Genomic DNA, 14,276 nt, shown 5'->3' on the forward strand with positions numbered 1-14,276 from the left:
ATTTTCTGTGTGCGTGTGTGAGCATGTTCTGCCATACATAAATCAAGACATGTCACCTTCTTCTGAGAACGTTTAGCCTAAAATGTCCTCACAAGATTCAGAGGGTGAAAAAGTCAGAAAAGGTAGTTTATTGTTACAAGACAAAACACCTCCTTGTGAGGACCTAAAGCCATGGTGGGCACCCACAAATCAAATCCTCAATTTGAGTATGAAGACTACAAAATAACTGGGTGTCATTATAACTGGTTTCAGTTTGCTTCAGAGTCCTTCTTCACGTTTGCCATGTCTTTGGGATGGTTAGGTTTAGGGTGAGAGCCTGGGGAAAGCATTAGTTATGCACAGTGAAATTGCATGATGGCTCCCACATTTGTTGACATGCTGCTGGTCTCTGTTAAGTTACGTTTTAGCGGCTAACTTTATTTACTTGTAACTTTATTTACATTTACTTTATTTAACTTTATTTATGAAGCAGTGTAACCACTGAGTTGCAGAGCTCCCTCCCACGCTCCTGGGGAGCTGGAGAGGTGCTTCCAGGTCAACCGAGAGGCAAGTCCTGGGTGTGCCGGGGCCCTCCTTCCAGTTACCCAGAACACCTCATCGGAGGGTCATCCAGGAGGAACCTGCCAAGGTGAGCCTAACTAACAGCCTCCCCCTGACTGCAGCTAGTCAGCCAGAGCTTTATCTTCATTGCAGCAGGGAGTATTCCACCCCTCGTACGAGTTGCCCCGGGGCCAAGGTTTTGGTTACCCATCTAGGTGACACAAACATGATGCATTTGTTTTATTTAATACACCAGCTCCCTCTGTTTAATGTTGTGCGAGGTTTGAGCTGGATTAAACATAAAGAGTGTTGACTCTGCGTTGGTGTGGCCAGTGCTCTAGAAACATTGTGCAATATGAGCTGATCAAATTCCAAAAATAACCAAAACAACTCTGTGCAATGTTTGATTTAAAGTGTAACAAAGATAAACAAAGCTGCTCTTTCTACATCTGCTCCAGTAAAAACACGCGCCAGGAGAGAGTTCACAGAGTCATTAAACTATATTATCTGGAAACTCGATATTTATGAACTCTCCAGGACTTCGGCGCTGATTCGAACCACTCTTGCAACGTTAAGTGCTGCACAAAACATATGGAAGGATAAATCAGCACGCATGGACGGGTTTATTAGAAAAACAAGTGAGGGGAGAAGCGGAAGCAGGGGGGGAGCACTTATTTCATACTGGTCTGAGTGCGGTACATGATCTCACTCTCTAAATCATCACAGCAAAGCAGTTCAACACGTGAAGACGCACACGGAGGTGTGATTGACAGCACTCTGATGAGTTGAAGAGGGAGGCCAGACAATAGCAGGAATGTCTGCGAGGGCTCGGCCGACATTTCTGATTCGACATGGTGACTAAACTATAAGTGCTGTCAGTCTTTGTCTTCCAGCTACAAAACCAAAAGGTATGTGGAATTCAAACACTATATATCCGTTTTGGACTGCAAAAAAAGCACTAATATTTCAGGAAGACTGACATCAAGATATTTTATTTCACACCAAAGAGAGTTTGATGAGAAGAATCCCAAACAGAACTCTCAGATTTACAAAGTTTAGACCCATTTTTTGTAGTGCAATCTCACATAACGTACAAATATAAGTGGTACATTTTGGACAGCTATAATCTAAGTCACACATGAACACCTTTTAAATGCTGCTGTGTTCAACCTGCCTTTGTTCACTAGTGCTAACAAAAATACTAAACCCCCATGTAGAGAAGCAGGAAACAAAGCTACAAGAAATAAAACGTGTTGTTGTTTCAACGCCATTGATTGAGAAACCACTAGAAAAAAGGTCAAGACCCTGTGCTCCTGTGTTACCCCAGTACCTAACCTAACCTGGGCGATCAGAGGAGCACTCACTGTATCTGGGCGGATCAATGTATTTTACTTTAAAATGAGAATTATGAGATTGAAGTAGTGGACTTGGACTTTAAAGTGAAAATTCTGCCAATTTCTGACCAGTGAATGATTACTGCTAAAATAAACTATTTGATTATAAAATATTTGTCTTGTGAAATTTGTACGGTGAACCACCTCTTGCCAAACACGGGGCACAATATCACTCTGTTTATATAACAATTGGATGAGCCAAAAGTCCATGCAGCTGCATAAAAGGCTGTGGGTCTTTGCCACCGTCGTCCGTCGTCGCCCTCCACATTGAAGAAAGGGTCGTCGCTCACCAGTCTCCACATCATGAAGGTGTTTTGCTGTGTTCTGCTCCTGGTTGCGGGGCTCGCTCTCGGCACCTCAGCCCCAGCACATGAGGACTGTCAAGAGCACACCAAGGTCATGCCTTTGAGCGACCTCTCTAAGGTAAATTTAAACTTCACTTTTTAACCCTGTTGATGTTGAAGGATTTCAACTCAACATCAAGCAACCTTGTGCACAAGTGACTTAAATGCTGCTCAGGTCTGATGTGCTTTGTCCACTGAATAATTTCTCACAGCTGCACGGCAAGATGAACTTCATCATGGGCTTCAATGGTCACAAACTTGAGAGACATGTCGTGGAGCTCATGAATAGTGGCACGATCCACTTGGCAGCAGCAGAGCACGGCGGTGTTATTCTGACTCAGGAGCTCAAAGTGTACGTGTGAGAGTATTCTCAGTCTTCACCACGTTATTATTTGTCCTCATACGTGTCACTTCTTCCACAGAAATGGAACCTGCATGCACCTTGTTATCAATGCCACTATCGAACATGATACAGCAGTTGGTAATATCAGTAAGTAATCCAGTTACATTTTTTGCTGAGATAGCAGACCAGAGAATAACAACATCATTATTCATTCATAGTGGACGTTCTTACCAACCGGTACACACTGTACGAAAGCCCTGACGGCACCTTGGTGACGGCTGTGAACAGCACCCACACAAAGGCCAAGACTTTCCTGAAAAGGTTCTCTGTTGATAAAGAGTTCGATGGGGAGGATGAGCTCAACACCCGATCTTTTTATGTGTTTGGTAAGACAAAGAACCCTGGAGTGGAGAAACTAGGGACTCCTCCTGTTGATGCTGTGCTGTTTCTCTTGCAGCTAATGAGAAAGTTGTGAGTGATGAAACAAAGGAGCACTTCAAGAAGCAGGCGGCCTGCCTTGGCTTCCACGACCCACCCTCCTTCATCTATGACGGCGTGACAGGTGCTTACCATTTTTTTTATAGTCATGTCTGATGTCACAAGCATATTTATAAAGAAATGTCCTTGTACTCCCTGCAGATATATGTCCACCACCTGAAACCCACTAGTTCAATCCAACCAGTCGCAGACTGCTCACGTGGAAACAAAGAATAAAAGGGACACATATGAAACCTCACAGTGCTTTGTTGTATTGTAGTTTTTGTTCTATGGGATTTTTAGAAATACGGAGAGATTGTCAATGAATTGTAGCCATGATGTTCCTAAATTTTCTTTTCAATTTCATATATTGCCGCCACAGGATTGCCTTCATTTCAACACTGAAATGTGGAAAATCATTCATTTTTCACTTCTGAACTTACTCACAAGGTGCTGGAGTCAATCCCAGCCACTTGGCCTGAGAGGCAGGGGACACTTTGGACAGGACACACACACGGTCGTGTTGCACTGTTTTTGTGTGGACCTCTCATTGACATAATGCTATCATCAGCTTCTCCCTCCTGAACTTAACCACCCAATACACTCACCTTAACCAGGACTCTGAACCAAACTAAACCCAATTATAATGACCAAGTTATTCTATAAGTCTTCGTCCTCAAATTGAGGATTGGATTTGCGTGCACCAGCTTTTGTCAAGAATTGGTCCCCACAAGAGAGGACCAACCAGACTCACACTCACAGACACACAGCAAGTAATCACTTAAGCGTCACTTATGTGTTGAGACTGTGGGATGAAACCCGACTGCTTGGGAGGGACATTAAAAGTTGTGTCAAGTGAAACACTGTTTGAAAATTTAAAGATGCAATTTGGCCATGAGAATTCTTTTCAAGTCAAAAACCATCAGTGAGAATCGTGACCTTTATATTTCTGTTCTTCTCTTTAATAAAGCGGCGCATGTGATTTACAGTGAAATAAAGCAGTTAAAAACAACAGCCGAGGAAGCTGGAGGGTACAACACTCCAGCTGTGAGAGGGGTCAAAGGTCTCAGGGGTCAGTGATCATTAAGCTCTCGTGAGTGTTGAAGGGCTGACATGGAGACACGAAACAAACAAGAGGATTCTCGTAACGTTCACCCAAGATCAGCAGCTGAGACATCGATGAAGCCGTGATAACGGCAGGAGACGGATAAACTTGCACTCATATTCATCATGTCAATTGAATCACTGCAGACAAAACCTCCCGGTGTAATAAAGTGAAGTGTTTTCTGAGGACTGAGATCCAGCTGTGTGGAATCATCCGGAAGCCCCTCGTAATAGTGCAGACTCTCAGCTGCAAGTCCTCATACTCCTGAAAAAATGTCTTGTTGTAGTGGTACCTCGACGCCGCAGCAAGGTTGACTTGAAAGGCAGTTCGTACACTCTCAAACACAAACCACAGCGGAACAGAAAAGTCTGCTCGCCAGACTTTTTCACCCCAAGTAGGTTTCTAAAACAAAAGGTTCAAATGTCCCAACGTCATGTCTACATTTCCAACACTCCTGATCTTTAAAGAGACTGACTCACATGGGACTCATATGAGTCTGAAAAGTTGGATCAGCAGGCGAGGTCCTCTTTAGGAAGTTTTATTAAGCAGCCGGAGTATGAAAGTATGTATGTGCCAGAACGTAAACGTTCCTACGCTGGTAAGTTGCTCCCACTTCGCTTATGTTCTACATGGAATCTATATTATGTCCGTGCATTAGTTCTGTCTGCCACACGTTTTCTGTTTCTTCACTGGTTCACTCTGTTCTGCCTTTTGTGAGTTGGACGATGTGCTTGTTTGTGCTGATGCTTTACTTTACGTACCAAGCAAGTGTTCTAAACTCCATGCTATCTTTTCTGTTTTTATAGTACTGCTGTGTGTGTTTGTTGACTTGTGTATTTAGTGTTGTCCCTGTTGTCATGCTCATTTTTTTTTTCATTTTAATGCAGTGTCCAAGTCTCTTGGGGCACCACATAACCAAACCCACATGTTTGGACAGATAAAATTGTGAGGCCGGTTAACATCTTTCTGGCAAATTAAACCTACCAAATATTGATCATCATACTCTCAAATTTTCCAAAAACACAGTCCTTAACCTGTAAATAACTCCTGGAATTGCAGTATGTTTTGCCCCATGGTTGGATTTTTGCTGTGACATAAACACTTTAGAGTGTATCCCACTCCAATGGCCAACGCAAAGGCCAATGGCAAAATGGAAGTGACTGAGGAAACTGAGGAAATGAAGACACCACAGAGCTCCTTCAACAAGAACATGCACACCTTTAAGCTTCTTGGTCAACTGGGACCAAGAATTTGAAAAAATGAGGTGAAGTGTAACCAGCTTGCAAACCAGCCTGTTAATAAATTCCAGTAACAAATATGGACTCTAGTTTCATTTCACATGTCCGCCTCTCTGAGCTGTTGATGTCACTTGTCATCACATGACTGAAGCTTTTCAGTCCAGACATTAGGTTTGGCCTGCAACTATCACTCCAACTGTGATGGACATACTTGATGCCGACAGACCAAAATAGCATCATGGCAGCGCTCCACGATCAGCTCTGGAGTAAAAGCAACATGTGAGAGGCCTTTGAGGGTTCAACTCCCCGAGTGTGTTCGGCTGGTGGCATGTCACATTCCTTCGATGCACCGCAGCTGAAAGGCTTCTGGCCCCACTACTGCAGAGGTGTAAGAGGGGTGGGGGACATGGGGCACCCACAGCTGAGGGCAGCATGGCGAAGTGGACGTCCATGTCACGCAGACTCTGACCAAACAGAATCTTTGAAGCTGCCTCTCCGGCTCAGGACACTTTTATTTGTCTTCATCTGAATCAACACCGCTGAAGCTGTGGTTCTTAACTGGAATAGATGAAAGCTTAAAAGTGAGTTTGTTATTTACGAGAAGCCTCACTGTGATCATTTAAATCTTCAGTAAATATGCCATTATTCCACATGCTGCCAAGGAGTATGACCTCAGTAGTTATTTCTCCTGCACGACATCACTGCTGTAAACACTCATTAAACTGCAGTGTGACTGCGCGCACACATACACACACACACTTGAGCAGCCTGGTGTGATGATTGCACACACACAAAGACACACCCTCCAAGGCACAATAAGTGGACTTTCCTTGCTCTCGCAGTGATGCAGTCCAGCACGTTCCAGAATCCACCTTCCTGTGAAAACAACCAAACACCCTCCACTTCCAAACATTTCTTCCTGAAACCACGGCGATAAAAATCTCAATCACTCCTCGGAGAGAGGTCCAACTCTACCCAAAACATCCTCCACTGCAGGCCAAGGTTACAGGCTCACCTTTGACCTATAGAGTGCTGAGCGAGCACTGGACAAGATCTCCATCCTGGAAAAGTGATTTACTTGGATCCAAGAGCAAAGATAGAAGATGCATCCAGACATCATCATCCTACACACATTCTCAATTAACAACCGAGTAGTCCGGCTCAGGGTTGCAGGGAGCTGGAGCCTCTCCCAGAGGGAGGAATACACCCTGGTCAGGTCGCCAGTCCATGGCAGTGCACACACACACCACTCTCACACGCACACCTAGGGGCAATTTTTGAGTGTCCAATTCACCTAGTGAGCATGTCTTTGGGGTGTGGGAGGAAACCAGATAAAACACACGCACGCACACAAGGAGAACATGCTAACTCCATGCAGAAAGGTGGTCCGACCCAGGCATCAAGTGCTATGGCTGAATTCATCTTCAAAATAGATGCACTGGTCCATTTCTTCCCACTCCGCTGAGGTTAAAAGGGGCCTAAGGTGTCTCACCCACAGACCAGAAAATACAGGGGGCTGCTGCGAGACCGTTACCAAGTGTCTTGGGTTGGTCCTGGAGCCCCAGGAGACGTCCTTATATGATACCAAGGTCACCTCAACTGTTCTCTTGCCATGTTAATAAGCAGTTCCACTTCGCCCTTCTCCCAGGCAGCCGAGCTTCTCGCCCCATCTCCAGGGCTCATCCAAAGTGATGATCACACGTGCGGGTAGGAAGTGAGATTAAATGGCTCAGTCTTCATTACGACAGATCATCTCAGTCAATTGGAGGGGAGGAAAAAGAAACAGCGAGGCGGCTTAGAAGTCTCAGCATGCACGTCTCATTTCCTCTGCACTCTGACACCCAACACAAGTGACCAGTGATGCCTTACATGATGACCAACCCTTTTATCAAGTACACCAATTCCACCTAAGATGGAATAAAGTCCCCAAAAAAGAAGGCCGAGACACAGCGGTGACAAACAAGATGAAACATGAAACAAAAGTGCGTTAGTGTTAAATCATTAAAGAATTTAATAATAGGCTTGAAGCTTCAAATAAAACAAATAAAATATGATTCACAAACATTTAAAACACGCCTCCATGAGGTGAACTGACATGAATAAAAGTACTGGGACTAAAACTGAATTATCTGTACAATTGACATAAAAAACAAGCTAAAAAATATATATCTGAACGTTGGAATGTGCCTTCTTGAGGTGGCTTCAGGACAGAAGTGTGATCAAAGCGTCCAAGAACTTGGCCCTGTCTTCTGTTTTCAGCTCAATAACTGCGAAAGACAAAGAATGTCATGTTTCCCTAAACACAGTTGTCCAGAATGAAGGCAGTCTAAAATAATCTCATCTTGGCTTGTATGCTCCCTTGTCGCCACCTAGTGTTTGCTTAGGGCAACACGGGCTTCCATACACAGCTCCTTGAACAATGAAGACGTTGGATTCAAAACGCACTAAATCACTTACTTGAAACGTCAAAATGGTCGTGGAGAGTTCGTGAGCTTGTACTTTCAGCAGCTTTCTCAAATGCTCGGCCAAAGAAGCTTAACAGAGTGAGAGGAAAGGATTATCCGACACGTACATCTCAATTTCAGTGTTAGCATATGGGATCACACAAAACACCCGCTGCTCTCACTTTTTCTTGTCAGATGTTCCAGACTCTGGTGGAATTCCTACCACGATTATCGTCCCCTTCTCGGTGTCTTTGGGCGCCGCCATGATCAGGGGAAGCAGTTTGCAGCGTTTATTCCTGGTCTGAGTGAGACAAGACGAGGCTGAGTGAATCAGAAATGACTCTTTAAAAGTCCAAGACTCTTCAACATGAACCACTCACAGACTGAACAAAAGCTTTGAGGAGATACTTTGAGAGAAGCGTCAGTGCCATGGGCTTAGAGAAAAGCTTCACATCAGGCGTCCCCTGGAAACACAAGAGGCCACATCAGAATAGCCATTTTAAGGTCACATTTTTAATACTTATTTGGAATTCTTCATCTCCACGCTACCAGCTCCACAGCCAGACAAATCTCATGGCTGAACTACAAAGTGACAGGTTGGGGTATATTGTACCTCCAAGAGGTAGCAGTAGAGAAACGGCCCCTGGGACAGAATGAGGTTAGTGCAAATGCAGCTGGCCACCGTCTGCTGTATGGCCATCAGCTTCTTCTTGGCCAGGTCGATTCCCAAGTGAAGCCTCTCCAGGTTGCTCCTGGAGAACCAGAACTTTCAGTTAGACCTAGCAACTATGAAACTACACTTACAGCTTCATACCTGGACAGCGAGTCCAGAGCCTTGATGAAGTTATCACCATCGCTCTCGTCTCTCTCAGTGCTCTCCAGAAGAGCAGCAGTGGCATGTACCATGTCGCTGGCCAGGAAACGGTTCTTGAAGCCAAAGTGCACACCAAACGTCTGCACACGGATGTCTTTCATGCTGAGAGACAGAGAAACACCACACAGTGATGCAACCATTGGGCTCCGTCAGAACAAGCTGGATCCTCATACCCATATTTATTTGAGGACTCTTCGATTACTTCCCGCAGGTTCTCTTTGATGGACATGTCCATGGAGTGGAACTTCTGCCTGACTTGCCTCAGAGGTAATCTGGTGCAAAGGACCATTACAAAAGTCAGCCTGAAATAATGGCAGGGAATATATGAAGCAGTTACTGACCCCATGTCAGCGAGGAACTCTTGAAGTCTCTTCTGACCATTTAAAGTCCAGAGCTTGAAGTTGCAAGAAGTGTAATATGAGTTGCAGATGCTCTCGTACAGAGACCAGTGCTGGTAGAGTGTCAGACGCAGACTGAGCAGGAAGGTTCAGGAAATCAAGGAGAAGCAGCAGAGCAAATATCGGCGGTCACATCAAGGTGTTTAGGATACTCGTATTCAAAGGTGATCCTCATGCAATCGATGGACAGGGAGTTCTCCTCGTCCTCATTTCGGTGATTGTGTCTGGATACGTGTCGCTGCATCGTAGCAATGTCGGTCACATACTTCATGCTGAGAGAAAACAAAAAAAAGAGCTTGATGCAAAAACCTGTGGGCATCTTTTGGTAGTCAGCACCCAAACACACATTCAGATGGAAGCCACATAGCTATGAGTTTGAATTCCTTACTTTGTGATCTTGTCGTGAACCCACTGGTCAGTCAGTCCAATCACAGCCCACCTTCAGAATCACACCAATTCTAGTTAAACACATATTTTTTTTTTTCCAAAAGACATTCAGATCCACTTCTTACCACAACATGTCCTTTGTGTCTTTGGTCAACACCCAAGCCAGTTCAAAAAGCATCATCGCCGCCTGGAACAGATTGTTCAGTGGGTTTTCATCACATCAATTGAAGGGGAATTAAAACCTGAGTGAGATGAACCGAATACTCACAGAGGTTCCATGGTATTCATACTGCTCATAGTCAAACAAGATTTCCCTCCTGGAAGATAAATATTCAGGATGAAAATGGTTGCTTTGTGTTTCCCAAGTGTTCACATAGAGCAGCATTATTGACCTGCGTGCTTCCCATTCCCTCTTCTGCCGTTGTCTCTCTATTCTCCTCTCCAGAGCCCCCTGCCACAAAATATTCACAGCCTTCAGGCACTGTGGGGTTTTCAATTCAATCCTGTGCAGGAAAGCTTTGCTGCTCATACTTCGTCGTATCGCCTGCGTTTGCCGGACGGCTCCGATCCTTCATCACTCTCATTTCCTGAGTCCTCATCTTCTTCCCCCTCGTCATCTCTGAAGATGTCGTCGTAGGAGGGAACACCCAAGTCATCATCCTGTTTTATCAGCAGTTTAATCTGGTGACAGAAGGAGAGAAGTGAAGTCCTTGTCTTTAGGCACAATATACAAACCAAAGCTTCCTTACCTGGGTGTCGTTGTACACATTGACCACATCTACAGGCCGGTGAGTGTCACAGATGAAGAAGACTGTGTCATCGTCAGGCTGCAGCATCTCCAGGAGGTCGACATTCGCTCCACAGTTGAGGAGAACAAAGTACTGAAACTACAACACCAGAGAGTTTCTTTAATTAAACAGAACAAGCTTCAAATCTCTCATCAGTCCGCACTCATACCTGATCTTTGTGTTCAAGGAAAGCAGTGCCAAGGTCCTGCCAGCCCGTGACGGGCACCAGTGTGTACTGGACTTGATCACAGTGGAACAAGGCCTGGAAATTAAACGCAGTTTAACAGTCTTATGGGGACCAATCACGTGATTCACACATATTCTTATAAGTGCTAAATAAGCCACCGTTTGATGTAATAAAATGATCAGTGACTCAACGTTAGATAAAACATAAAACACGATGTTGATTGGGTTAGAAAAATAAATAAACCCGGGGATCCATGTTGAATGATCACTTGAATAACACCATCAGAATGTTAGGGCAATTGAATGATAATAATACGTAGTTGTTCTTTTTACCCAGTTGTGTCCAAGATATACATGCAGAACATGCTCTATGTGGTTACCGCACAAAGTCCTAGAGGTATTAAAACATGACTTTTTAAATTATTTAACCAGTTGAATGTGGTTTTGACATCAAAAGCGTGGTGTTGTATCGAGTTTAGCTAAATCTGCACAACAGAGGTTGCTAACTATTAGCTTACCTGGAGAATCTTGCAGGCGCATAAAGCGTCGATGTCCGCCGCCACCAGGAGAGCAACTCTCTACAATAAATGGGAACACACAAAGTAGAGCACAAACTACAGAACTATAACGTATTAAGGGAAGTGCACAGAGGTGGACGCGTCAACAACAAGCTAGCTCATAACCTACCTGATGAACGACCACTTCATAAAATTCCTTCCGGATATCCGAGACGAACATTTCGCAGAGAGGCGGATGTATTGACTGATTAAAAAAAAATTAAAAACGCTTAAAAGACAGGGCACTATATCACCAACGCGACATAAACAGTCGGTATTTAAGAGGGTTTATGTCAGAGCAGCCGAGCTCTTGTTAGAACGGTGGCGCCAAATCTCAACGTCACACGCAACCAATCGGGAAAGCGAGTCGAACATACGTCACAGAAGAGACCACGCCTCATCCAGAGGCCGCGTCATCGGGACAGTTTTTAATGCGGAAGAAGCTTTATTTAAATCTCCACTTATCAAGATACTGATCTGAGACACAACAGCAATTATGACATTTATGTAATTTTACATTAAACGCCATTCATTTTACAGTAAAGTAATTAATGACATAATGTCATTTAATTACATTATGTAATTAAACATTCATGTTCTTTCGAAAGAACGCAGCAACTTGTGATGACGTCACATTTGGTTCCTTTGTTGGAGACCTTCCAAACAGACCTGTTGTGTCGAATGTTTATCAAATACTGGAACAATTATTTATATTTAAAATGATCTGCAAACAAACCAATGCATGTGAGAACTCGTGTATTTGCATGTGCATTTATTGATTCACTTCAGTTCCTTGAGATATGAGCATAAACGGTCCATCACTTGCAAACAACACGTGTGTAAAATAGCTTGGACTCCTACAAAATTGTTGGATAGTTGAAAGCATTAGCAAAACCAGTCAGACAACATATCGTCATCTGCAAACAATTAAAAACATCGTCATCGTGACGTGCTCGTACACAGGCGCTACTCAAAGTGTTTTTCAAGTCTCGTTCTATCAAATACAGACATGTCGATTGCATAGCTCTTCTAAGACAAGGGCACTAGACAACTCTAGACGTATCTGACTTGAGGAGTCAGCGGCAGCATGCCCCAAAAACACTGACACTCAACCTAAGCTTATGTTCGAAGACCAAGATTAGCAGGACAGAAACGGTTTGTTCATGAAAAGCATCACAACATGACACTGTGTCGCACAGGTTTGTGTTGTGACAAGTCAAAATCCACAAAGAAGTAGCTCAAACAAGAACGTTTTAATAAGATCCATTGTTGCGGGTTTAGATTTGGAGCACAGCAGAGATGTGATCAATATTCTGACCTAGAAAAAAAAAGACGTAAGATGATGGACCCGTGGGTTCCTTTGTGAATAACTACAAGCTGTTAAACATGCAGACTACTGTCAAGAATACTGTCGTTTACAATCTACTCAATACCCACGTGCCTCTATACTTCCACATGAAACAACATCATCACAATAAAAAGTCACCAATGAAATTCAAGTAAACCGACGTGCCTCTGGAGAGAAACCTTCTGAGATCACTTGCTACTCCTTTTAACATCAAGTCACCTGCACCTGGACAATGAAAACTGGTTTTGAGGTAAAAAGAAAGGCAGCATGCCATATTTGAGAGAACAAAGACAAGATTCAGGAATGACTAGAAAAACAGTGTCACTGAATAAGACTGTGTGAGGGCTAACATGCAGCATTTACCACAGTAAATGAAGGCACGGTTTCTACCCCTGTGATCCAGCTCTATGAGTCACCACAAGCAAAAAGCACATGAACTCAGAGTAGCTTTGGTCGGATACAACACAGCAAAAGTCAGACACGACAAACAAAACTCCTGAACTGCTCTTTACTTTCATAAAAGGACAGTTGGGTTAAAATAAACAAGTCAGGTCAGATTAGAACCTTCAGAAAATATGCAATGAAATAGAAGTAGGCAAACATTCATGACATATCTTACATAGTCATGGCCTGACCTAGATTTTAGCAAAGATGTCTGCAAACCATGTCAGTGTGACTGAGAAAAGAGAAACATGTCGTTTTTCATGGTCACACTTGTGTCATGGACAAAACAGAAGTCAGGATGGCTGGTTAAGACTTAAGGAAGAGAGAGAAAAGTAACATCTTATCAAAGGTATACCTCAACACAAACAGCATACAGACAAAAAAACTTAGTTTCATTCAAAAATGAAGATAAAGGTCCCTGCAACCCTGAACAGAACCTAGTGGTGGTTAATTGAAGATTGATGTTCTGGCAAGTCAGACAGAACCTTTAGTCAGCTGAGGTGTTTCGGACAGCACCAAGGCTTACGTGAGAAATGAACAGATTTGTGTTAACATCTCTGCTGCGGAGCACCTCAGAATTATTCGTCTGAGCTGAACAAACAGCTGGTCTTGTGACGACGGTCACCTCAGCAATAAATATGCAAATGAAAACAAAGGACAGAAGGACAACTTTGGACAGTTGGGACTACTTTGTTAATTTCCAGTTTAGATTAGTAGTAAATAAAAAAAAATCCCAAAAGAGCTCAGCAATTACCATTCATGTTAAACAAGACATGGAAAAGTTGATATGATTAGACGAGCCAAAGTCTGAGATTTCATAAGATTTTTCATTTCATTTTACTGGTGTGGTAGGCAATATTTATAACTCGCTAATAGCAGCTTCGACTTGACTTAGAAAAGGGTGTAAAACCATTGATCAAATTGTGTTTAGCACAGATGAAATGCATTTTGTGTGTGTGGCAGCAGCATGTTTAGCTACTTAGGGTAAGCGCGGGCGCTGATCACCACCGATCCAACACCACACTAGAATCAGCAGTAGGCCAGTGAATGGATACTAACCAGGACCCACACCTTTAAACCTTTTCAAGCAAATCTTTGTACAAAACAAAGTGATTTTGGGGACAATAGTACACGATCAGGATCAGTCATTTAAATGAGAAAATATCTGACTTGGTATTTTGGCAAGCGCAGTCTCATTCACAGACAATAAACAAACACTTCTTGTCTTCTCACAACCGTAGCACAATTCAAAAGGGGCAACATCAATGTTTCATTCTGAAAACACAGATAGTGCGGTGCGAGTGGTGATAGTGAACAGTAGACAGCAGCACTCTTGTTCTCATCTTATGAAACCAACTTTAAACACTATATTCCGTTTACTGTTCGGCATCCTCTAGTCACTATTCTTT

The 14,276-nt window shown here is 43.5% G+C and overlaps 2 protein-coding genes across 3 annotated transcripts; one reads left to right on the forward strand and one right to left on the reverse strand.

Annotated features, from left to right (window-relative positions):
* Nucleotides 1-2,169: 2,169 nt before the first annotated feature.
* LOC128762798 (uncharacterized) lies at nucleotides 2,170-3,357 on the forward strand. The gene is made up of 6 exons (XM_053871312.1): nucleotides 2,170-2,357; nucleotides 2,491-2,630; nucleotides 2,701-2,768; nucleotides 2,840-3,007; nucleotides 3,079-3,183; nucleotides 3,261-3,357. Exons 1-6 carry the CDS (start codon nucleotides 2,238-2,240, stop codon nucleotides 3,287-3,289), a joined length of 630 nt encoding a protein of 209 aa, XP_053727287.1. The 5' UTR covers nucleotides 2,170-2,237; the 3' UTR covers nucleotides 3,290-3,357.
* A 4,143-nt stretch (nucleotides 3,358-7,500) lies between these two features.
* cdc45 (CDC45 cell division cycle 45 homolog (S. cerevisiae)) lies at nucleotides 7,501-14,259 on the reverse strand. 2 transcript variants are annotated; one of them, XM_053871466.1, is made up of 18 exons: nucleotides 11,206-14,259; nucleotides 11,037-11,096; nucleotides 10,502-10,594; nucleotides 10,294-10,431; nucleotides 10,076-10,225; nucleotides 9,937-9,995; nucleotides 9,813-9,861; nucleotides 9,670-9,731; nucleotides 9,546-9,596; nucleotides 9,310-9,429; nucleotides 9,101-9,232; nucleotides 8,933-9,031; nucleotides 8,700-8,861; nucleotides 8,499-8,637; nucleotides 8,266-8,349; nucleotides 8,068-8,186; nucleotides 7,899-7,975; nucleotides 7,501-7,708 (listed from the first exon to the last, which is right to left on the reverse strand). In XM_053871466.1, exons 1-18 carry the CDS (start codon nucleotides 11,254-11,256, stop codon nucleotides 7,644-7,646), a joined length of 1,710 nt encoding a protein of 569 aa, XP_053727441.1. In that variant the 5' UTR covers nucleotides 11,257-14,259; the 3' UTR covers nucleotides 7,501-7,643. The 2 variants fall into 2 exon arrangements, with proteins under 2 accessions (XP_053727441.1, XP_053727440.1); XM_053871465.1 differs by having other exon boundaries at nucleotides 9,813-9,995.
* Nucleotides 14,260-14,276: the final 17 nt, after the last annotated feature.

This window comes from Synchiropus splendidus, chromosome 7, assembly GCF_027744825.2.
Source record: "Synchiropus splendidus isolate RoL2022-P1 chromosome 7, RoL_Sspl_1.0, whole genome shotgun sequence".
Taxonomy (NCBI): domain Eukaryota; kingdom Metazoa; phylum Chordata; class Actinopteri; order Syngnathiformes; family Callionymidae; genus Synchiropus; species Synchiropus splendidus.

What these genes read in the sequence shown, in the direction of transcription:
- LOC128762798 (XM_053871312.1), top strand. Translation starts at nt 2,238, where the DNA reads ATGAAGGTGTTTTGCTGTGTTCTGCTCCTGGTTGCGGGGCTCGCTCTC. An exon ending in CTGACTCAGGAGCTCAAAGT is followed by an intron (nt 2,631 to 2,700) that starts GTACGTGTGAGA and finishes CTTCTTCCACAG; the next exon opens with AAATGGAACCTGCATGCACC. An exon ending in CATCTATGACGGCGTGACAG is followed by an intron (nt 3,184 to 3,260) that starts GTGCTTACCATT and finishes TACTCCCTGCAG; the next exon opens with ATATATGTCCACCACCTGAA.
- cdc45 (XM_053871465.1), bottom strand. Translation starts at nt 11,256, where the DNA reads ATGTTCGTCTCGGATATCCGGAAGGAATTTTATGAAGTGGTCGTTCAT. An exon ending in GAGTCCTCAAATAAATATGG is followed by an intron (nt 8,862 to 8,932) that starts GTATGAGGATCC and finishes TCTGTCTCTCAG; the next exon opens with CATGAAAGACATCCGTGTGC. An exon ending in GCTCTGGACTCGCTGTCCAG is followed by an intron (nt 8,638 to 8,699) that starts GTATGAAGCTGT and finishes CTGGTTCTCCAG; the next exon opens with GAGCAACCTGGAGAGGCTTC.